The sequence below is a fragment of the Schistocerca nitens genome, chromosome 2 (assembly GCF_023898315.1).
Source record: "Schistocerca nitens isolate TAMUIC-IGC-003100 chromosome 2, iqSchNite1.1, whole genome shotgun sequence".
NCBI classification, from domain to species: Eukaryota; Metazoa; Arthropoda; class Insecta; order Orthoptera; family Acrididae; genus Schistocerca; species Schistocerca nitens.
The window spans coordinates 597,381,273-597,398,250 of NC_064615.1; the positions used below are offsets into that span (position 1 = coordinate 597,381,273).

The 16,978-nt window shown below is 43.3% G+C and overlaps 1 protein-coding gene across 1 annotated transcript in view; it reads right to left on the bottom strand.

Moving 5' to 3' along the window:
• The window catches only part of LOC126234509 (proto-oncogene tyrosine-protein kinase receptor Ret-like), a 98,371-nt gene that overhangs the window by 14,460 nt on the left and 66,933 nt on the right, over positions 1-16,978 (bottom strand). The window contains exons 6-8 of the mRNA XM_049943203.1: positions 16,666-16,792; positions 14,805-14,934; positions 1,865-2,066 (exon numbers count right to left, since the gene is read on the bottom strand). Coding sequence (XP_049799160.1) covers positions 1,865-2,066; positions 14,805-14,934; positions 16,666-16,792 — 459 coding nt within the window. The remainder of the gene's footprint in view (positions 1-1,864; positions 2,067-14,804; positions 14,935-16,665; positions 16,793-16,978) is intronic.

Consider the following 16,978-nt stretch of genomic DNA (forward strand, 5'->3'; position numbering starts at 1 on the left):
TGACTGTGCGCAGGGAATGAGATACAGCTCCTCATAAGCCACGCATTTCTGTAGTCAGTGCTAAGCGACGGTTGAGATGAGGTAAAGAGCGACGCCATTGGACAGTAAATGACTGGAAATGAGCGATTGGGAGTGATGAACCACAGTACAGCACATGGTAATCCGATGGAAGGATTTGAATTTGGCAGCTGCCTGGAGAACGTCACCTGCCGTCACGTGTAGAGCCGACAGTAAAGAACAGAGAAAGGGTGCTACTATGTTGGGGAGTTAAACGATATAATCCCTTTTACCACTTCAGAAAAAGCTAAATGGCAAAGGATATTAACACATTTTATAGCATTGTACGAGGGTAATCCCAAAAGTAAGGTAGTTTGGCTCTGAGCACTACGGGACTTTAACATCTGAGGTCATCAGTCCCCTACAATTTAGAACTACTTAAACCTAACTAACCTAAAGACATCACACACATTCATGCCCGAGGCAGGATTCGAACCTGCGACCGTAGTCGTCGCGCGGTTCCAGACTGAAGCGCCTAGAACCGCTCGGCCACACCGGCCGGCCCCAAAAGTAAGGTCTCCTATATTTTTTTTTAAAGTACAAAACTCTGTTTGTGTGGCAGTTGGTGACATTGTTATGTGGAGTGCTTCACGCTCTGTGTGTAAACATGTGCACGCCGCGCTGAGGTGCTCATTCTTGGCTTGGCAGCCTTGAGAATGGAGCTCCCTTTGGTTGTTACTGCCAATTGCACATTGCGCGCAATTATTCGGCTTTTGAACCCCAAGGGCACTGCGCCGATTGAAATCCATCGGCAATTGACGGAAGTGTATGGTGAGTCGTGCATGGATGTCAATTTTCGTAAGTGGTCTAGAGAGTTTGCAGCAGGTCGGACCGAAATTCACGACGAACGAAGGAGCAGGAGACCGTCAATTTCTGCGGAGACAGTGTTGAAGGTTGAGCCACTGGGACCACAGTTACCGCTGACAGGTACTGCGAGACTCTGAAAAAACTCAAACGAGCAATTCAGAACCGGAGAAGAGGGATGTTGAGTATGGACGTACACATTCTCCATGACAACGCTCGCCTACACATCGCCCGGCAAACTATTGCTCTCCTGCAGCAGTTTCAGTGGAACATGATGACCCACCTACCCTATACTCCTGACTTGGCGCCCAGTGACTATCACCTGTTCCCTAGGTTAAAAGAACATTTGGCCGGAAAACGATTCAGCTCCGACGAGGAGGTGAAAGTAGAGGTTCATAACATCCTGGCGGCGAGCTGGTATGACATGGGCCTTCAAAACGTGCCACAGCGTCTGCAAAAATGCATCGAAAGAAACGGTGATTATGTCGAAAAGTAGCTAAATGTTCAAGTTGTAAACTGATGTGAACTAGTATAGAAATAAACTTATAAAAAATAGGAGACCTTACTTTTGTGATTATCCTCGTATATTTGTAGAGTAGGGGAACAGTTCGGAGACGATGGTTATTTGTATCAGCATGAGAATGCAGCTCTCATAAACAAGGGTCTATGAGGCATTGGGCTTTGGGCAATAACATTCCTGAAATGGACTGGACTGCGCAGCGTCCCTACCTGAATTGAATCGAACACCTTGGCTCGAGACAGCAGCGTTCGTGCACACTATCCTCTCTGGTTTAAGCCCTTGTGAAAGGCCACCACAGACAGACATCTCATTGAAAGTGTCCCCAGCACAGTTCAATAAAAGCGAAGGCTAGACGGGACCCCATATTAATGTGCGCTAGTTGGTGTCAATATACATTTGATCAGATAGTGTGTATCTGGCTGTATGCATTGAAAGGTCTCCTTGAATAATAGCGGGAATTTAACGTGCATCTAGGACACTCACAGTGCGGGCGAGCAGCTGTCGGGCCGCTCCATGCGGTAGCCGGCCCTCAGCAGGCTGAAGAGCTTGTGCAGCGCGACGCCGGGGTAGGGCGAGGCGCCCAGCGTCACCAGCTCCCACAGCAGCACGCCGAACCCCCACACGTCCGACTTGCTCGTGTACACGTGGTCCGACAGCGACTCGGGCGCCATCCACTTCACCGGCACTACGAACACAAAGGCGAGTGTCCTCACGTAAGAGTAAACTGGAAAAATACTTACAACATTTTACAGCATCTCACCTATAAACTTTGAGGATCGGTAGGTCAGTGGGCATCTGCTAAGACATTCAGAAAGAACTGATTTGGCTCTAGTACGAGCACTGGAGGGGAAAAGGAAAGCTGAGGCAGAGTACTACCTGAATCTGCAAATCTGTACATTAGTTACAGGAAGTAGACAGAAATACACTACTGGCCATTAAAATTGCTACAACACGAAGATGACGTGCTACCGACGCGAAATTTAACCGACACGAAGAAGATGCTGTGATATGCAAATGATTAGCTTTTCGGAGCATTCACACAAGGTTGGCGCCGGTGGCGACACCTACAACGTCCTGAGACCTGACATGAGGACAGTTTCCAACCGATTTCTCATACACAAATAGCAGTTGACCGGCGTTGACTGGTGAAACGTTGTTGTGATGCCTCGTGTAAGGAGGAGAAATGCGTACCACCACGTTTCCGACTTTGAGAAAGGTCGGATTGTAGCCTATCGCGATTGCGGTTTATCGTATCGCGACATTGCTGCTCGCTTGGTCAAGATCTAATGAGTGTTAGCAGAATATGGAATCGGTGGGTTCAGGACGCTAATACGGAACGCCGTGCTGGATCCCAACGGCCTCGTATCACTAGCAGTCGAGATGACAGGCATCTTATCCGCATGGCTGTAACGGATCGTGCAGCCACGTCTCGATCCCTGAGTCAACAGATGGGGACGTTTGCAAGACAACAACCATCTGCACGAACAGTTCGACGACGTTTGCAGCTCGGAGACCATGGCTACTTTTACCCTTGACGCTGTATCACAGACAGGAGCGCCTGCGATAGTGTACTCAACGACGAACCTGGGTGCACGAATGGCAAAACGTAATATTTTCGGATGAATCCAGGTTCTGTTTACAGCATCATGATGGTCGCATCCGTGTTTGGCGACATCGTGGTGAACGCACATTGGAAGCGTGTATTCGTCATCGCCATACTGGCGTGTCACCCGGCTTGATGGTATGGGGTGCCATTGGTTACACGTCTCGCTCACCTCTTGTTCGCATTGACGGAACTTTGAACAGTGGACGTTACATTTCAGATGTGTTATGACCCGTGGCTCTACCCTTCATTCGATCCCTGCGAAACCCTACATTTCAGCAGGATAATGCACGACCGCATGTTGCAGGTCCTGTACCGGCCGTTCTGGATACAGAAAATGTTCGAGTGCTGCCCTGGCCAGCACATTCTGCAGATCTCTCACCAACTGAAAACGTCTGGTCAATGGTTGCCGAGCAACTGGCTCGCCACAATGCACCAGTCACTACTCTTGATGAACTGTGGTATCGTGTTGAAGCTACATGGGCAGCTGTATCTGTACACGCCATCCAAGGTCTGTTTGAGTCAATGCCGAGGCGTATCAAGGCCGTTATTACGGCCAGAGGTGGTTGTTCTGGGTACTGATTTCTCAAGATCTATGCACCCAAATGGCGTGAAAATGTAATCATATGTCAGTTCTAGTATAATATATTTGTCCAATGAATACCTATTTATCATCTGCATTTCTTCTTGGTGTAGTAATTTTAATGGCCAGCAGTGTATGTAAGCACAAAAAAACATTACCGTGCCCTAAACGGTGTAGGCAAGCCTTGCCACATAAAACTGATCTCAGTCGTCTCGGAATAGGTAAATACAAGTCCTGTATAGTTTTCAAAGGAATCTTATACCGTTATTCCTGCTAAATATTTGCAAGTTCGATGATGTAGTTGGATCGCAATCACTCACCCTTCTCTCCAAAACAGACCATGAGGGCTCAACAATCAATAATACTGAGACCTGGTGACAGTGACGGCTAGGATACGAAAATTCATCCTCGTGGTCACAAAACCAGTCTTGGACTATGCGACCTGTGTGAACAGGTTCCCTGTGGAGCACAGCGTCACCATTGGGGAGCAAACATTTGTATCATGGGACGGACCTGATTAGCCAGAATGACCCCACAATCCTTGGCAATAATGAGACCCTGCAGAATACCCATGCGACCCATGGAATACCACTATTTGGCTGCTCATACCATTGCTGAGCCCACGCCACGTTTCACTCTTTGGACGTAAACTCGGCCAGAAGTTGGAAACAGTGTGAAACAAGACTCGATCAAAATGACATTCCTCCATTGCTCCGTAGTTCATGTTTTGTGGTTTCAGCACCACTTTTTCTTATTATGCGCATTTGCATCACTGATGTGTGGTTTTTGAATTCCAGCTTGCCCTTCAATTCCCTGCTTTTGGAACTCCCTGCGTGTTGTTTCGGCGCTGACAGGGTCCTCGAAAGCGGCATTCAGTTCTGTAGTCACTTTAGCTGTTGTCTGCCTCTCACTTTCCATCACAATCGTCTTCAGTGAGCACCCGTAACGATCACTCAACTCACACTTTCGTCCGCGTTGTGATACAGTGGATGATGTTTTACGCTTTTCCTGCTTACGGTGTAAATCTTCGACACGGCGCTTCTTGAAGCACTGGACACTTCCGCCACTTTGGTTGCGGAAGCACACACAGTACCAACATCAACAACTTGCTTGCGTTCGACTTCAATTAGCTCCGACATAATGCACTCACAGCTATACACAACACTATTCTGACCACGTCTGGCAGTTGCAACGTATGAGAACATCGAACAGGTGTCATCCATGGTCAAACACAACAGCGCACCCTGCAGGTTTGGGTGTCATCTGCATTTATGTTCATTCCTCGCAATGTTTCCAAACTACTGTCCAACCCCTCTACGTAGAAATAGCAAGATTAGCACATTGCAGGAAAAGATGGAGGATAGCATCAAACCAACAGAAGGACTACTGATAAATCTTCCGGGTTGTGTGGTCGGGCTCCACGAAACTTTTCCATTACTAACGTTTCGTCCAGAGATGCGCTGGACATATTTCTTTCTTCTTTCTTTCTGAAAAGTATTATCTTTGGTGACCACGTCTAAACTTGTACCATGCCCCTTTTCCACAGCACACAACCTTTTGGGTCAAATTGTAACAGCCGATAGTGGGTCCACAGCCGATTATATTGAGATAGAGAGCCAATGGTCGAAAGTGAATATTTATTGTGTTATGGACAGACACAGCGTACACAGCATAACAACGTAGCGCATAGTAATTGTTCAAAGGGACAACCGTCAACTTCAGTGAACGTATTGGGACGGCGCATGCAGCTCTGGCGCACTCACCCAGGGTGTCTGTTGTACAATGGAATAGGTAGTGTAGTCTGTGTATACCCATAACACAATAAATATGCTTTCCCGACAGATGGTTCCCCATCTCAATATAGTCGGTTGTGGACCCACTGTCACCTGATTCAATTTGACCCAGAAGACATAATGTATGTGTTCCCCTCCGACGTCCGTCTCATCAGTGGGAAAGACTCAAAGGGACCAAGGGCAGCTCTGAAGATGTCCAGCTCAGCTGTGGACGAAACGTTAGCAATGGAAAAGTTTCATGGACAACGACCATGCAACCCGAAAGGTTTCTCAGCAACTAAGACACCAGGTCGTGAAAGCCATCATTCTGTAACCGAAAGACGGATGCCTATTTTATGACCCACATACATTGGATCTCATTTTGATAAGGTAAATACGATTTCTTTAAATGTTTTTCATGAAAGCGATAATGAATAGCACTAATTGTACAAAAATTATATTTGGTAAAGGCATCAGGGAATAAAATTTAGGAGCAGTGTACAAACGTTTTGGGGTGAGCCTCATAACATGCCACATACTTTCGCGGAATTGTTGTCCAGTGCTGTCGAATATGGCAGAATTCTGCTTCATGTCGTGAAGCCTATAATTTATTCGAAAACCAGCTAAACTCTAATGGCAACGAAAATAATGTTTTAATGTGCCTCCATGCGCCCTAAGAATAGAAATTTCAAACTCGACAGCTTGCTTGCCAGTCAACGTTAAAAGGTGCAGAGGTCCCATCATATTGAATCCACCACTTGCGGTTCACAGCAAGCTTTTCTATGTCCAGTAGTTCAGTAAGTGTGGTATGTACAGTTTCATGGCAGCCTGTTACATTTAGGTGTACTGGTTGATATACAGGTCCTAGAAATTGATAATCAATCATTCCAGCCATTGTTTCACATAGCATCTTTGTTAACAATACATAACATCAGTCATATGTGGATTCTCACTACTTCAAATGTGACTGTTACTATTGCTAAAATAACTGGCACATTTAAAGCAAGCAACATTTCTGAATAGACGTGTACATTGGACTCAGCACAATCACCCTTTTAATATATAAATAAATAAATAAGATTTCCTAATATCATTCGAGTTGTGAAGTACGGTTGCCCTAACGGTGGCGCTTTCTAAAGGTGGTACGCGTGTAACCCTACAGAACCCTCCAAAACTAAACATGACATGTGCCCACGGCACATTACATAGCACACATGTGCTATAGCGTGAGTACTGGTTGACACTGGACTACTAAACCTCTCTATCACCAAATTCTCAGTTTGTTTACGTCATGCTTTCCACCGCCAACATTCGCAGAAGAAGACTCCCTTTCCTTCGAAGGTGTGGGTTCAGTAACGCGTATTGTGAATGCCTAATTTTAGAACTGCAATATTCACTGGTACGACAAAGATAATTATGTTCCGTTGCCCCTTGTTTCACTATAACACACAGTCAGTGACCTCAAAGAACGCGTAATCCTTGCTGCGCTCAGAACTTCGCATGTAAATAACTACGAGTACTAGTAAACCACACTAAAGGCTTAGAAAGCAGAACCACTACTAAGAAGGGCTAGACAGCATCAACTTATTGAATGGTTGTGTTTTCTATTGACTCATGATGGTCGGAGATGAAACTATTTCATCTTTGGGCTGATCACAGTGCTCCTGACTCATAAGCATAACCAATTAACGACGGATTGAAATGTTAATTCTTTGTTTATAACGTACCGTTCTTGATAGATTCTCAGAGAAATCTTGTAACGTCACGTATATAACACTAATAAGCACAATTCTACAAACATTTATATAACTGGCGATCAAAAGGTTTCTGTTTGAGGGCGTTGCTGCAGTATGTATACAACCTGTCGCTATTCCGCCGCGAGTGTATAAACACTGACGTTTAGGCAAGGGATCATTGTGACATTATTGCCTTTCCTGCGTGCGTGCAGTAAATGCAGAAATGTGAGCTATGGCAACGTTACTACCAAATGCGTCCGTGCGGAACCAACGTCCTGTTATTCGTTTCTTGGTTGCCGAAGGGCAAATACCGGTAGACATCCATCGGAGAATGAACAATGTGTGTGGGCAGCATATCTTTCGATGGTGCGCCAATTTCCGAATTGGTCGTGATTCGCCACAGGACGCCGGTCGATCTAAGAGGCCAGCCTCATCCATTACGGCCAGCAGGCGGGCGGATGGTGCGATTTCGGCGCACCGGCCCATAACCACTCGCGCGCTAGCAAAGGATCACATCACGACACAAGCTTCGGTAGCGTGCAGTACATTATCGGGCAGGAAATAGGCTGCCGTAAGGTCTGTAGCCAGTGGATAACTCCGGCGCTGAATGACGAAGTAAAAGCAAACCGGATGGCTGTTCGTGTGAAGCGCTTGATGCGTTTCAATGCACGTTCCTTGAGCGCTTTGTCACAGGCGGCGGAAGCTGGTGCCACCACTGGGAACCAAAGTCGAAAGGATCGACGGTGCTGTGGTGTCCCCTCCTTCCAAGAAGTTCAGGAGCCAGCCATCTGCTGGAAAGGTGATGCTCCCTCTGAAATGAAATGAGCTTACGGCATTGTGGGCCGGGCCTTGCGGCGAAGTTCGGCCGCCGAGGGCAAGTACTTATTGCATTCGACGCCACATTGGGCGACTTGCGCGCCGGAGGTGGGGATGAAATGATGATGAGGACGACACAACATCGAGTCTCTGAGTGGAGAAAATCTCCTGCCACAGCCGGGAATCGAACCCTGGCCCCTTGGCGTGGTAGGCTGTAACGCTACCGCTCCGCTACGGAGGCGGACGATGCTCCCCTATTGCTTATTGATTTCGAGGAACCCGCTGTCTCCATCACTGGGGAATAGTACAGCTCGACGCCAGAGACATTACGGCGTGCAGTTAAGGGGAAACGTCCGGGAAAACTACGACAAGGGGTGTTGTTGCTATAACGCACTCCCTATGTAGAAAATGCCATAACACAGAAGTCATGCTAACTCAAGTTGGAGACACTCGAACACCCGCCCTACAGTCCTGAACTCTCTCCATTCGATTACAACACTTTCTGTGGCTTAAAAAAGGCCATGAAGCGTCGAAGATTCCCGTCGGACGTGGATGTGAAGCCAGCAGTTCGGGACATCTTCCCGTAGCAGGACACGATGTTTTACAAACGGGTATCCTCAACCTGGTGCCTCCGTTCAACGATTGTCTCAGTGCTCACGACGATTATCTTGTTTGGCATACCGATTAGCGATTTTATGACCTACGAACAACTCCTTCTGATTGCCCCTTATATCATAAGAGGGAATACTGTACGATTATCAGCCGTAAACATGAAAGCGCTCTGATTTCATAAACAGCGTGACATACTTTCCATTCGCTTATAAGATTCTGGGATACACTTTTGCCTATATAGTGTGATCCTGTTCAAAATGGCTCTGAGCACTATGGGACTTAACTTCTGAGGTCATCAGTCCCCTAGGACTTAGAACTACTTAAACGTAACTAACCTAAGGACATCACACACATCCATGCCCGAGGCAGGATTCGAACCTGCGACCGTAGCAGTCGCGCGAATGCAGACTGTAGCGCCTAGAAACGCACGGCCACTCAGGCCGGCTGTAATCCTATCTAAAGATTCAAAATATGAAACAAAAAGTCTTGCCTGACCCCAAGCAAGCACAGTTTTCGAACCTTCGTGAGATGTTCTAACTGTTAGCAGTCTTTCGTGGCCAACCTACCGCCAAATGTGCTGTTGTAAGAGATCTGGAAAGTGTGGAAACGGATTTTTGGCAACTGAACGTTTGAGTACGTATTCGGCACCGAAATTTATACGTTTCCCAGTCCCGGCTTGGCAAACGGTTGTAAGTTGTCACAAGAGTTAATGATACTGTGTTTTCTGCTGGAGAGTAAACACATGTCAGTAGAAACATTACTGCTGTCTGGAAATGCGTATTGTGGTCGTCACTGGGATTGAGTCACGTAGATTCAAAGAAGTCATGTATCTCTCCAAAAAGAAGAATTATCAGCTCTTCTACGTCAGGGAAGGTGTAATACAAGGTCCAAATGACTCTGGGACTTGTTCACTCACAATCAGTTACGGGGAGCATGCTGTTCGCGGTAAGCCAAAGAGGCGGCTTAGCCTGGTAGCATGTCTAGCTTTACGGCAACAAACACTGTCCTCTACAAAAAGGAAACAGTCATCAATGGTAACAACCCGATGCAGAATATAAAGTTGGAGGAATATGATTCTAAACGTTAACATTTCGGGAGACATAAAGATCCTGTGAGACTGACACTGCCATGCTCAAATATTCTGCAAAAAACTGCGCAGTTTTCCCCTGTCGAAACCTTCCTCAGCTGTAAAATCGCTGGTTACCAAGCTCGTCGTGAATTTGTGACAAGACAGATCAAAACACGGCTTAGTTCGGTGTATGCCCTTTCCTGACATTCCTCCTAACAAGTCCCACAGGCAGTACAGCATCCTGTTAGTGTGGAATCAACAACATTAGAATATGCGTATACACACGTTGTGTTTTTATTTCGGATTGTATTGCTGTATGCAATGCTCACTGTATTTGATTTCATTTGTTCCATTTGCTCCATGCAGCTGTTCGTATATTAGAATATGAAGATGGACTCTGGTTTTAGTTGCCTGGACTGATCATCTATATTCTGAAAGCAAATCCACCGTGGACCAGAATGATTTTTTACTCTGTAATTGATTGTGCTCTCATTTGAACATTCCTGTCACATTAAAACTGTGTCCTGGACCCTGATTCGATCCAGCGACCTTTTCGTTTCACGGGCAAACGTTCTGCCGAATGAGTTATGCAAGCACGACTCGTGAATGAGGGAGCAGACGTGCCGCTAGAAGTGACCCTGCGACGGTGTACCATCAATCGTACTTGGATAGAAGCAGCACAGGATCCACATAGACCGGAAACTGTACTGTCAATGTTCTGGTATAGACTTTTCGAAATGGACGAAACAGTAACGTACAAATATGCCACATGAGGAGGCACAAGACCTAACAAGCAGGAATCTGATTCACTTGGATCTTCGAGTCTCTCCGTGCGCGGAAGTGAGAGCATTAACATACTTGATGTGTAATTACATACTGTATATGATAAGAAATAATGTAACAAAAGGCTGCGGTTTCCACGACCAAATAATGAAAGAAATATGAGAAACACTAACAAATCAGAAATTGTGACCGTTATATAAACCATACATATACGCCATAACATAGAACCGGGAACAAAGTCAAATCATTGGTAGTACTAACATTCTAGCGAAACCTTTCTTCAACTTATTTCTAAAATGAGTTCCACCTTTAAGACACATAAATCTCACCTCATCGCAAAAGGCGTTTTAGATTGCAACCTAAAAACACAAAACAGTGGCAATTGAGGTGAAACATACCCTTTACGACTCCGTTATCGTTTACAGTTTCTGTTCTCTTAATGTTTTTCATCGCTTACGGTAAGATTTTAACAAAAAGTTTAGTTATAAAACTCAAATCGTCAAGAGGAAGTCAGTTTTATATTTTCGTTTCTTTTAAATTTCTTTCTTCGCTTTAGAATATGTTATTTGTATTAATGGAAGAGAAAAGCATTTTAATTTATTGGTGTGAGAAAAGAAATTTCGCTTCATTTTATAATATAATTGTGAAACTAACAAAAACGCAGGATTTTAGTTTTATCAGCATATGCTACATATCATTTACTCCACGAATAAGTACTCATTTTCTTTATAAATACCATGTCTAAAGGAAAACATAATTGCCAAAAAAACTACTGAAATTACATACCGGAAATCATTTTTGGAAAATGTAGTGGAGAAGCTCGCCGATGATTACATAACTGGAGAGAGAAAAAAGAAAAATGAAAAAAGATGTATCGGATCGACAGAGAAATTGTGGCAAAAGGCACAGTTTTAACCTGCTAGAAATTTTCAATCTGCCTTGTTTCAAGACGTCAGTCTACCTCCATCTCTTTTTGACTTGTGTTAATCTTTTCATCCCTGTATATCTTGTACACTAAACCTCCTCGATGATGCATATTACATCCATTTTTATGTACTTCTACTTCATACACTCCTCTTCCTCTCCGTTGTCATTTTCAATACTAACTTGATTCTTTCTGGTTACCAGAGCATATGTCGGACTAACACTTCCACTTATTTGGTAATCTTTTCCTAAACTCGTTTCTTCGTCTGGTAGCTTCTCATTTCTAATTATATTTTGGCATTATGTTGATACCTCTTTAGAAACACATTTCAAAAGGACCCTGCGTAGTCTTCTCTACGTTACCCTAGTACGCATAACATTTCCGCAATGACATAACCACTCGACGTTTAGTTTCACTATTACTTTCCACAATTTCATATTTGAAACGTTTACAGATATTTCATTGACGATACTTTCCTGAAGCCACACTATTGATTCAATACCTCTTCAGTTTTGCGTTATGTTTCTGTATGTTATTCTAGTGAGGAATATTCAACGATAAGTCCACGACAAACACCTGTCATTTAGAATTTCCATGGTTTTCCTACGCATCTTCGAAATAACAACGTGGCATTTCATGAACAATGCCTGTGGCTTTTTCATCCCACATTTTCTTCACCTGGGCCAACATTCAGTCTCTGTTGATTAGACACTGAAATCACTATTTTTTCGTAAGAGTGGCGATTCTTTTACTACAACACAACTCTGCTGTTAACGCGTTATGAACATCATATCGAGGAACTTAGTTTTTACACCTCCTGGTTTAGTAACTCCGGAGGTACAGGGTGACAATTGTTGAACTAGACGAAATAAAATCTTCATATCTTCTAAACCGTTTCTTGATGACGTTCAAACTGCACTGTTGCTCGCGGGGCGTTATTGGAATTAGTATGCGCATGCATGGTTTGGTTTAGTGATGAAGCTCACTTTCATTTGGATGAGTCCGGCAATAAGCAAAATTGGCGCATTTGGGGGACTGAGAATCAACATTTCGAGATCGGGAAGTCTCTTCACCCTCAACGGGTGACTATGTGGTGTGCAATGTTCAGTCACAGAATAATCGATCCGATATTCCTTGATGGCACGATGCATACCGAATGGTACGTGAAGGTTTTGGAAGATGATTTCATCCCCATTATTCAAAGTGCCCCACTTCCACACGATGTGGTCACACAAGACGGAGCTCGACCCCATCGAAGCAGGAGAGTGTTTGACGTCCTGGAGCAGCACACTGGGGACCGCATTTCCGCTCTCGGGTACCCAGAGGCCACTGGCAAGGGCCTCGATTGGCCGCCATATTCTCCAGATCTGAACACTTGCGACTCCTTTTTGTGGGTCTATATTAAAAACAAGGTATACAGTAATAACCCCAAAATCTTTGCTGAACTGAAAACAGCCATTCAGGAGGTCATCGGCAGCATCGATGTTCCGACGCTTCAACGGGTCATGCAGAATTTCGCTATTCGTCTGCGCCACATCACCGCCAATGATGGCAGACATATCGAACATGTCATAACCTAAAACCGAATATCTATAGTGACGTTTACATCTTGAATAAAGTGTTTGCATTCCATAGTTTGTAACTAATTTACGTTTTTTTCATATAGTTCAATAATTGTTACCCTGAGCATGACCTATTCTTACTGAGTTATCTATTCTAGAATTGTCAAGTGCAGAATTTCAAGCAGCATTTGTGACGCTCCAGACAGTGATGCTGAAAAAGCATTTACTCGCACATGCTATGACTGACTATGTTACGTACGGATATCTGTGCAACAGACATCTGTCAGTCAGCTAGCTGAGACGCTGGGCCAACTTCCACCTGCACTAAACTGGACACCAGCAAAGAATTCCGAGGACTACTCTACCACGGTGATCTTCACGGGAACTATCAGTCCTAAGACCCTAATTGCTGATCCCATGGAAGTTAGGGGAAAACAGTTTAAATTTGTTGACGTTTATTGTTCACAGCGACTACTAGTTATTGTATAGTAACTCTATTTAATGAAGCAATGACGTACACATAATTTATTCACTTGTAAACGATGACGACGTCTTAGTCATTCTTAGCCTTGTTCTTGATGTTATACACCCAGTAATCCGTCCTAAAGAGTATTCTTGTGAAAATGTCCGTTAACTGACACCTCATCTACTGGAGTAGCGTACAGCCAGTAGATAACATAGTGGTAGTAAGGTCATCGGTCCCTGTTTGCTAAAATGCCAGAATCGCTTATGCTCAGATAAATCATATGCAACTGTGACTTTGAATAAGGTCATTAGTCCAAATTAATTGGTTTCTCACACAGACACCAATTTACATTCGTTGAAAGAATCTGAATGCAAAATTATTAAATGATTTACTACTGAGAATTATATTCCATTGGTATTTATAGAATGTTTCTAATCATAATTTTACTGCAGGAGATCTTACCCAAGTATTATATGTATATATATATACACTCCTGGAAATGGAAAAAAGAACACATTGACACCGGTGTGTCAGACCCACCATACTTGCTCCGGACACTGCGAGAGGGCTGTACAAGCAATGATCACACGCACGGCACAGCGGACACACCAGGAACCGCGGTGTTGGCCGTCGAACGCTGGTCCAACTGAGGCGCCAGGTGGAAATGGCATGGCAAGCCGTTCCACAGGACTACATCCAGCATCTCTACGATCGTCTCCATGGGAGAATAGCAGCCTGCATTGCTGCGAAAGGTGGATATACACTGTACTAGTGCCGACATTGTGCATGCTCTGTTGCCTGTGTCTATGTGCCTGTGGTTCTGTCAGTGTGATCATGTGATGTATCTGACCCCAGGAATGTGTCAATAAAGTTTCCCCTTCCTGGGACAATGAATTCACGGTGTTCTTATTTCAATTTCCAGGAAAATATATATATATATATATATATATATATATATATATATATATATATATATATATATATATATATATATTACTTCTGCATGAATGCATGGTTTCACGGCGATATGAATTAATAAAATTTTCTCGGGCTTCCAGCAGCGTCAGGTGGTTAAAATCCCACGAGCAGCGAGGAAGAGAGCACTAGTCACAGCTTTCAGCACTGCTATATAACGACGCGGCCACGGCGACACAGCAGTCAGTCTTACCACTTGACAATGACTGAGGAGAGCTCGATCGAAAGCTCGTGGGATTTTAACCATCTGACGCGGCTGGAAGCCCGAGAAAATTTTATTAATTACTTATGCATTCTCCGATTATTCGGAAAGCACCAAATTTTTCTACAGTTTTCCTGTTAAGGCAAAAACAATGACCATAACTGAAGCATAATTTGACATAATTTTTGTTTCGAACAGTAGATTTAGTGTACGTTTCTCCACTGCTTCAGCATTTTGATATTTTCCCCTTCATGTCTACGCGTCTTCTTGTACATTTCACATATACAACATTAAATACAGTGGTAATGGCTATTCATACCTCTCCCTTTACTCTTCTTCAGGTAGGCATCGTCTTCGTAGACGTCTCTGGTGAGCCCAAAATCGGATATTTTGCAGACGCCGCCCGAGGCTACCAGGACGTTGCGTGCAGCCAAATCACGATGAACCAGCTGACAAGAGAAACGTTTATTAAAACCACATACAATCATTTTTTCTGTAGTCTTATGCACAACATGCAATATTCTGAAGCTGCAGTTATCTCAAAGTTATTAGAGTTTATCTTAGCATTAAATAATTTTAAACTGCTAAAATTCAGAAAGATGTTCTATACATTCTTGATACATATCATGATTGAGACGACAAAAGTCAAGCAAACGAAATGGAGTACAGATGCTTGCCCACTTCGTATTAAATGAGCACGTTTTCTACATATTTGTCTTATGAATTGTTTATCCTTCGTTTAATTTCCTACCCTACACCAGCTCCCGAAACATACTTATTTTTCTTATATAGACGTCAGTTTCCTATTACTACTACTACTACTACTACTATCTAAACATACTTCTTTTTCTTATGTAGACGTCAGTTTCCTATTACTACTACTACTTCTACTAGTATTTCATTTCATTTCATTTTGTCTCATTCATAATGAGACTAATTTTTGGCACTGTATATCTCTATTTTTATGTATTTGGACACATCCCGATAAGAAAGTGTCAATCGAGAGGGAAGACCAAATAAGCGACATTCGCGTACATTCATACAAGTGAACTATTGTATTTTATACTAGATATTTCCAGTTCTTAAATGTGTCCTCTCTGTCTTCTGAGCTCTCCAGACAGGAATTGTGGACATCAGCCGATGAAGTAGAGCAATCAGGGAACACTCAATTTATTCGGTACAACAACTTATATTAGTTTACTAGAGCTTAGCGTGGATTCAGAATACATTCTATGGCAACAGTGTGAACTGTATTCCTTTGAAACTTTAGTCATTTAATTCTGTCCCTTATCAAACAACAACAAAACAATCCGGTTGTCAATTCTTTTACAACTAACACAGAATAAGTTCGTCAGATGGATTGTAATAATATGACGAACACATTACGTTCTTAAAAACTCTAAAAAGATGTTTATACCTTGGATAGCAATTATTTTCCTTTTTTTCTAGCAAATGAGAGGCTCTTTAGTTCATGTTCGTGAGTACGTCTGGGCAAATGTGTCTACAGCAAATACCTATAATTTTCATTTTGAACGGGTGTGAAATTTCAAGAAGAGTTGAAATTTTTTATCGACACACCGCGCAATGTTGGCAATTGCATTTCAAGGCGACCATCAAATGGCTGACGAAAAACACAGTGGAGTATGCGACAGATAACAGTGATACGTCTCCAAATACAGCCTACAGCTTAGTTCTCAATACGTGGAATACCATTTACGCCTTACTGTCAAGTGAAAGAATTAATGTCTCCTGTACTCACTGCTTCGTGGCTAACATAGGGAGCTCAACTCCAGATCAATCTCTTACATGAAATGCCGAGCAAAATGGCCAGAAGAGGTTAGCAGGTACTAGAATTCCTCAGTACGTCTCTGATATAAGTCCTATTGATAATGATTTTCTCCTGAAGATGAATGAAAAATGACGTAGAAATGCATCAGTAACTTCACAAGTACAATTTTTGCTGTAGGACAACTTATTGATATTCTACCAAAAATTATTCTCCGTTGTGCATATAACCACCGCTTTCCACGGCTTATTTTTTCCAAAGAAAAGTCAACGGATAATAACACTAACAAAGATACTGCTCGTCTGAAATGGCCTTTCTTTGCAAGACTTCATAGTAATAAATCTGTAACAGAAATAATTACATATTTTACTTGTTGTATAATAATTCTATATACCTTCATGTCGCTGAGGTAAGCCATGCCTTTAGCGATCTGCCAGGCAAAGTTGAGGATGTCCCGAGGGGTGATTCGGCTCACAGGGGCGGAACTCAGTTCCAGATGTCGAATCTTCCGTAAGTAGTTCCTGTAGATAACAGATAATTAACCGGTTTATATTGCAGAGTAATTCTCTTTTCGTTAGAAACAATTTTATTTGACTGCTCTTAAAGCTGCTAAAATTCAAAAGTATTTCAGTCCTTTAGTTTCTTATAAGGATTATCGCACCAATACACTTAAAATGTGGTCCACATCACGTTTTCACAAATTCGTA